General features: G+C 42.2%; 1 protein-coding gene across 5 annotated transcripts in view; it reads right to left on the bottom strand.

Moving 5' to 3' along the window:
* The window catches only part of Sipa1l1 (signal induced proliferation associated 1 like 1), a 288,870-nt gene that overhangs the window by 47,946 nt on the left and 234,924 nt on the right, over positions 1 to 6,000 (bottom strand). For all 5 annotated transcript variants that reach the window (XM_031355460.1, XM_031355465.1, XM_031355461.1 and 2 more), the window contains one exon: positions 5,447 to 5,716. In XM_031355460.1, coding sequence (XP_031211320.1) covers positions 5,447 to 5,716 — 270 coding nt within the window. The remainder of the gene's footprint in view (positions 1 to 5,446; positions 5,717 to 6,000) is intronic.

The raw sequence follows: 6,000 nt of genomic DNA, 5'->3' as shown, positions 1-6,000 counted from the left end.
TGTGTGTGTGTGTGTGTAAGACAATGAATGGCAAGGCTTATCTGACTTTCAGGTCTATCACCAACCAAGCTGGGGAGCCAGGCTTGATCTTGCAGATCTGACTGAGTAGAACCAGGAAAAGGTTGCTTCCAGGCAGGCCTCCATTTTTCTCACATGAGGCTGCTCCTCAGAATTGGAAGCTTCTGGGAATAATTTAGACTTTTAAAAAGTAGCATGAAATATGAGCTTGCAAGCTCCATCAGTAGTGTCTGCTGCACAAATATAAGGATCCATCCCCAGCACCCACATAGAGTGAGGTGTAGCAAGGAGAGCATGCTATCTTCCTTGGAGCAGAGACAGGGGATCCCTAGGGCTTGCTGGCCAGTATAAAGCTGAGTCAGCCACATCCAGGCTCAGTGAGACTCCAGCTCAAAACAGGGTAGAAAGGTGAAGGGTATGGCTTATGGGTAAAGGTGTTTCCTGTCCTATGACTTTAATTCTTAGGTGGAAGGAGGAAACTGACTCTAAAAAACTGTCCTCTTCCTAAGGATAATAGGTATAGAAGAGAGTGAAGATTCCCAACTTAAAGGCCAGAAAATATCTTCAACAAAATTATAGAAGAAAACTTTCCTAACCTAAAGAAAGAGATGCCCATGAACATACAAGAAGCCTACAGAACTCCAAATAGACTGGACCAGAAAAGAAATTTCTCCCGTCACATAATAATCAAAACACCAAATGCACTAAACAAAGAAAGAATTTTAAAAGCAGTAAGGGAAAAAAGGTCAAGTAACATATAAAGGCAGGCCTATCAGAATTACACCAGACTTCTCACCAGAGACTATGAAAGCTAGAAGATCCTGGGCAGATGTCATACAGACCCTACAAGAACACAAATGCCAGCCCAGGCTACTATACCCAACAAAACTCTCAATTACCATAGATGGAGAAAATAAGATATTCCATGACAAAACAAAATTTATACAATATCTTTCCACAAATCCAGACCTACAAAAGATAATAGATGGAAAACACCAACATAAGGAACAAAACTACACCCTAGAAGAAGCAAGAAAGTAATCTTTCAACAAATCCACACAAATCTAATTCCACCTCTTACAACAAAAGCAACAGGAGGTAACAATTACTTTCCCTTAATATCTCTTAATATGAAAATTAATATTATCAACATATCCTGATCAATTGAAATTCAAAAATATGAGGAACTAGAAAATTTGTTGACTGTCATCCAATGTTCTCTCTAATTTGGTACTTGGAGAAATAGGTCCAATATTGTACAATCCATATACACTTTCTGCTTGTTTGTACGTGACAGTATTTTGCTGTGTACCACATAATGATCTTGAAATCATGTTTCTCCTATCTCAGCCTCTATTAGTAGGATTGTTTATTTGATGTTTTTACACTATACTATGGTTTTCAGAAAAGCTTACATATTTCAAAATTATTTATATAGCCAAAAGAAACATAGACAAAATTTGGAAGGTGGCTTGTGAGAGAACAACAAAGAGTGAGACTGAATGCTTTGCTTGATATTTATAATTATTGTATCAATTCTGAAGAAGAGGACTTTGTGAGGGTCATTGAAGTACAACCTTATTACAATGAACTCTAATGTCTAAAAATTGTTCTTATTTTGGGTTTGTACCACAGTAAGAGCCAAGATTTTAAGCTCAACTAAAAACAAACAAACAAAAAGACTTTATCTATTTATGCTCATTAAAAAAACCTAATAGTGATATATTGTTTTAAAATATAATACAGCTAATATGTTTGGAGTTATTTAAAATTTATATTGAGGAAAACGTATATATTTTCAGTATTGCTGTAGATAAGCATCTATATAAGTCTGTTCAATTGATTGTTGTTTTATATTAAACAGGTTTTATAATACTCACTTTTAATGTTATGATATTTTATAAATTTTAAAGAAAAAAAAAGAATGGAAAACTCATATTTTATGACAGCTGCTTATCCAAAGCCCTTGAAATGGTTAGGTTCTGAGCATATTAACTCAGGTCCAGGCAGTTATGACTGATCACACGGTGTGCTTAAACTCAGCAATGCAGCTACAGGAGTTTCTACTCCATTCCCACTCTTCAACTCTAGACAAGCCTGATGCCCAAACATCAGTTGTATCTCGTTACCTATTCCTGCTAAATTATTTTATTAATTTTGTTAACAAAAAAACTTCACAAACACTATAAAATAAACAATCAGAAGGACACCTGTGAAGCACAAATTCCCACATTCACACTAAATGGATCAGATTTCAAATGGTACAATGTACAAAGAACCCCATCCAGTTGAAAATTTTGTACTAATTTCAAACACCAATATATGTTATTGTTACATAGATTGTGTCCCTAAGTATTAAAATAATCTGTCCTGTAAATTTAAAAAATGGCCTGTGGTTTGAAAGCCACAAAGTAGGCTTCTGACAGTAGTAAATGAACATTTTCTTTTTGGATAAAAAGAACTGTGAGGGATCCAAGGCAGCAGGCAAGCTTTTGTCTCAAGAGAAGTTGCTTCTTCACAGCTCAGCACAACTTTCCGAGGCAGAAGATAGGGAATCAAACGACTGTAAGGAAAACTCAAGGTTCTGAATCATGGGCATCTGTGTGGACCAGACACAGAATCATAAATCATGGGCATCCTTGGGGACCAAATGTAACTGGCAAGAGGGTGGGCTTGCTTGAAGTTAAACTTAAAAACACCAGGGTAAGAAACTGACAATGTTTGCAATAGAAGACTACCATACATTTCAAACTGGAGAGGACATCCTAACAGCCAGAAAACATAGCGATGAGACTTCATGAAATATCCTAGAATTTGAGATTCTAGCCGGGTTCTCAGGAACAGCCCACACAACTTGAAGCCAGAGGAGCAGTGAGTAGGGTTCAGTATCCCCTAAATCTTAGGCAGACTCATCCTGTCCCTTCTACTCCCACAACCCAAAGAAGTAAGGTTTCTCCTGGGGACTTTGGCCCTCCCCCAGGGAGACACACTTTCCCTTAGGTGGGGCAAGATAGGACCAGGCTCAGACACAAATAGGAAGTCAGTCTAGAATCCTAGAAGTCCGTCTTAACAACAAGGAGTGGTGTATTCCCTAAGCCCTTATCTTGGTTAGTCTTTTGTCAACTTGATATAAATTAGAGTTAAATGTAAATAGGGACCTCAATTGAGAAAATGCCTCCACCACACCATGGTGCTGCCCTTGGGTAGGTAAGCCTGGTAGGCTGAGCCAGGCAGTGATGGCACATGCCTTTGAACCCAGAACCCTGCTCTACAAAGTGAGTTCTAGGACAGCCAGAGGTACACACAAAAACCCTGTCTTGAAAATGAGAGAGAGAGAGAGAGAGAGAGAGAGAGAGAAAGAGAGAGAGAGAAGTTGGCTGAGTAAGCCACGAGGAGCAACCTAGTGAGCAGCACTCCTCTGAGGCCTTTGTTTCAACCTCTGTCTCCCCTGCCCCAACTTCCATCAGTGACAAATTGTGACCTGAGAGTTCTAAGATGAAATAAACCCGTTGGTCCTCAAGTTACTCCTGTCACAGTGTTTGTCACAGCAATAGAGACTGTTACTAAGCCATTACTGACCACAAATGGCACCTCTGCCCCGTGATGCAGTGTGCTGAACTTACAATCTTTTGCTTCTGCTACATTTGATTCAATACAGACCATATTACATCCCACCAGTCTATCACGCGGAAACACTGAAAGGGAATGTCTCAAATGATTTTATGTGGGAAAACTTCTGGTGAAATGGTGCTGGCAGGAGAAAGAGGGTGCTTTAAACAATGACTTCCAGGTTCATCTTTCAAAACATGAGCCAAAGCAAGAGGTATGGTTAATACACCTCACGAAGAGCCAAGTTTGGAGCGAGTAAAACAAAGAATTTATTCAGAGATCTCTTGGAGGCTTTTCCTTCTCAAAAATACTGAAAGCACAAGGAGTCCAAGTGATGGCGTGACTCCTGGCAAACAGCAAGGCCCTGTCCCTCAATCTCCATAATCAATGAAGGATTTTAGAGGACCACTTTTATGCGTGAGCTTTCACAAACTGTTTCTATGTGGTGCTCTAGTATTCCAAGATGGCTAAGTGATGGAGTTACTCATGCTCAAAGCTAGACTACCATGCCGAGTATACCAACGCTATAATACTCCATGGAGAGGCCTCCACTTTCCACTGCCCCTGAAGTAGACCAGTGACTGGGGACACTGTTGGTGGCACCCTGTCCTGTTGGAGAAGGCTCTGTCATGGGGACTCTCCTATCCACCACAGTTCTGGAACACAGACAACACCTAGCTGCAGAAGCTTCTCTAAAATCATCAGGAGTGTGAGCAACAGGAGCAGAAGTGAGGACAAACTGAGAGTGGGCAGGAGAAAAGAAGCCTCCAGCAAGTACCTCAGAGAGGTCATCTCCCCCAGCAAGTACTTCAGAGAGGTCATCTTCTACCAGCAAGTACCTCAGAGAGGTCATCTTCTACCAGCAAGTACCTCAGAGAGGTCATCTTCTACCAGCAAGTACCTCAGAGAGGTCATCTCCCCCAGCAAGTACCTCAGAGAGGTCATCTTCTACCAGCAAGTACCTCAGAGAGGTCATCTCTTCAGCATGTACCTCAGAGAGGTCATCTCCTCCCAGCAAGTACCTCAGAGAGGTCATCTCCATGCATCATGGAGAGGACTACAGCTGCATAACTGACTTCCAACTTCAGATCCAATTGTTATTGACATCAGAAAAACCTTGATCCAGTTTAATATCAGGCCGAGGTTCCAGTTCAAGGTGGTAGAGCTCACAGAACCGGGACTGTTCCCCAAAGCAGCACCATGACAGCTTGTCAAGGCAGACCCTTTTTAGGAGGGATTTATTCTGACTTTCATCTGACTGGAGTTGGCTCTTGATGTTCCAGGACTTCCATCCTGTTCCTTTGTTTAATGACCTCAGTGTTAACTGTCTTAGCCCTTCCCCGTGCTGTGCTGTCTCCTCCTCACTGCTTCCTTCTACTCTCCAAACCATAGAAAATCCACTGTGCTATGAGTTACTGCTCTCAAAGTCCTTTCCAAACAAAATGATAGAGACACAGATAGTCAACCAAACCCTTGCATCTCACTGCTTCTCTCTTATAAGTTGCCTAAGATGCTGAAAATGATAATACAGTCACTGTCACCTTAATATCTGTTATCTAAGCTTTAATACAATTGGCCACTACTTACTATGTGGGGAGGGTTTCTGTTGATAATCACATAAAAACTAAGAGCAAAGTGCACACAAATCCCACTGCAGGGGGCTGGATGTTCTGCTTGGAAAGCTCCCATGCTTTGGAAGTCACTCATGGGTGTTTCAGTTTTACTTATGACAGACATGGGAAAGCCTAGGGCTGGTGCCTAAGTATTTAGTGCTATCTGAATTTGGGGCTCAGACAGAGCAACCTTTGAGAGAACGTACCTCCTTTCCAGTGGGCGCCCATCACTGGAGATGCTTCGAGGGATGTTGGCAGCTCTTTCTGGAGGGGGCATTTTCCCATCTCCTTTCCCAGCATTCAGCCGTGAGGTCATGGGACTCTGTAGCTGAGATGGAACCTGGGGCGAATGAGCACCCTTGCTGGCATTCCGCTGCCATTTGTTATTATTCCGGAAGGGAAACTTGAACTCATAGGAAATGCCTTCATTCATCTGGTACTCCATCACTGGCATGCGGTAGGTTTCTGAGCAACTCCTATTAGGAGGAAGGACCAGGAGAACAATGACTACTGCACCTTGTCATGGTGGTGGGGACACGCCGACTCCCATTAAAAGCCTTTCAGTCTTTGAGCCTTGCAGGCTTCCTGTCACAACCTAGTCACAACCCCCAGAGGATCACAGTATGTCCCTTTAGGCAGTCCCAACTATGGAGACTGGGAGAGGAATCTGTAAAAACAGGACCCAGGTCAGCTGGGAGCATGGAGAGCTAAGGAGGGAGAGGAAGCCAGAAGGACCACAGAGCAGGCAGCTGAGGGCAGA

Source organism: Mastomys coucha, unplaced genomic scaffold (genome assembly GCF_008632895.1).
Source record: "Mastomys coucha isolate ucsf_1 unplaced genomic scaffold, UCSF_Mcou_1 pScaffold6, whole genome shotgun sequence".
Lineage (NCBI taxonomy): Eukaryota > Metazoa > Chordata > Mammalia > Rodentia > Muridae > Mastomys > Mastomys coucha.
The sequence above is the reverse complement of the archived record's forward strand: the minus strand, read 5'-3'. Positions and strand labels throughout refer to the sequence as shown.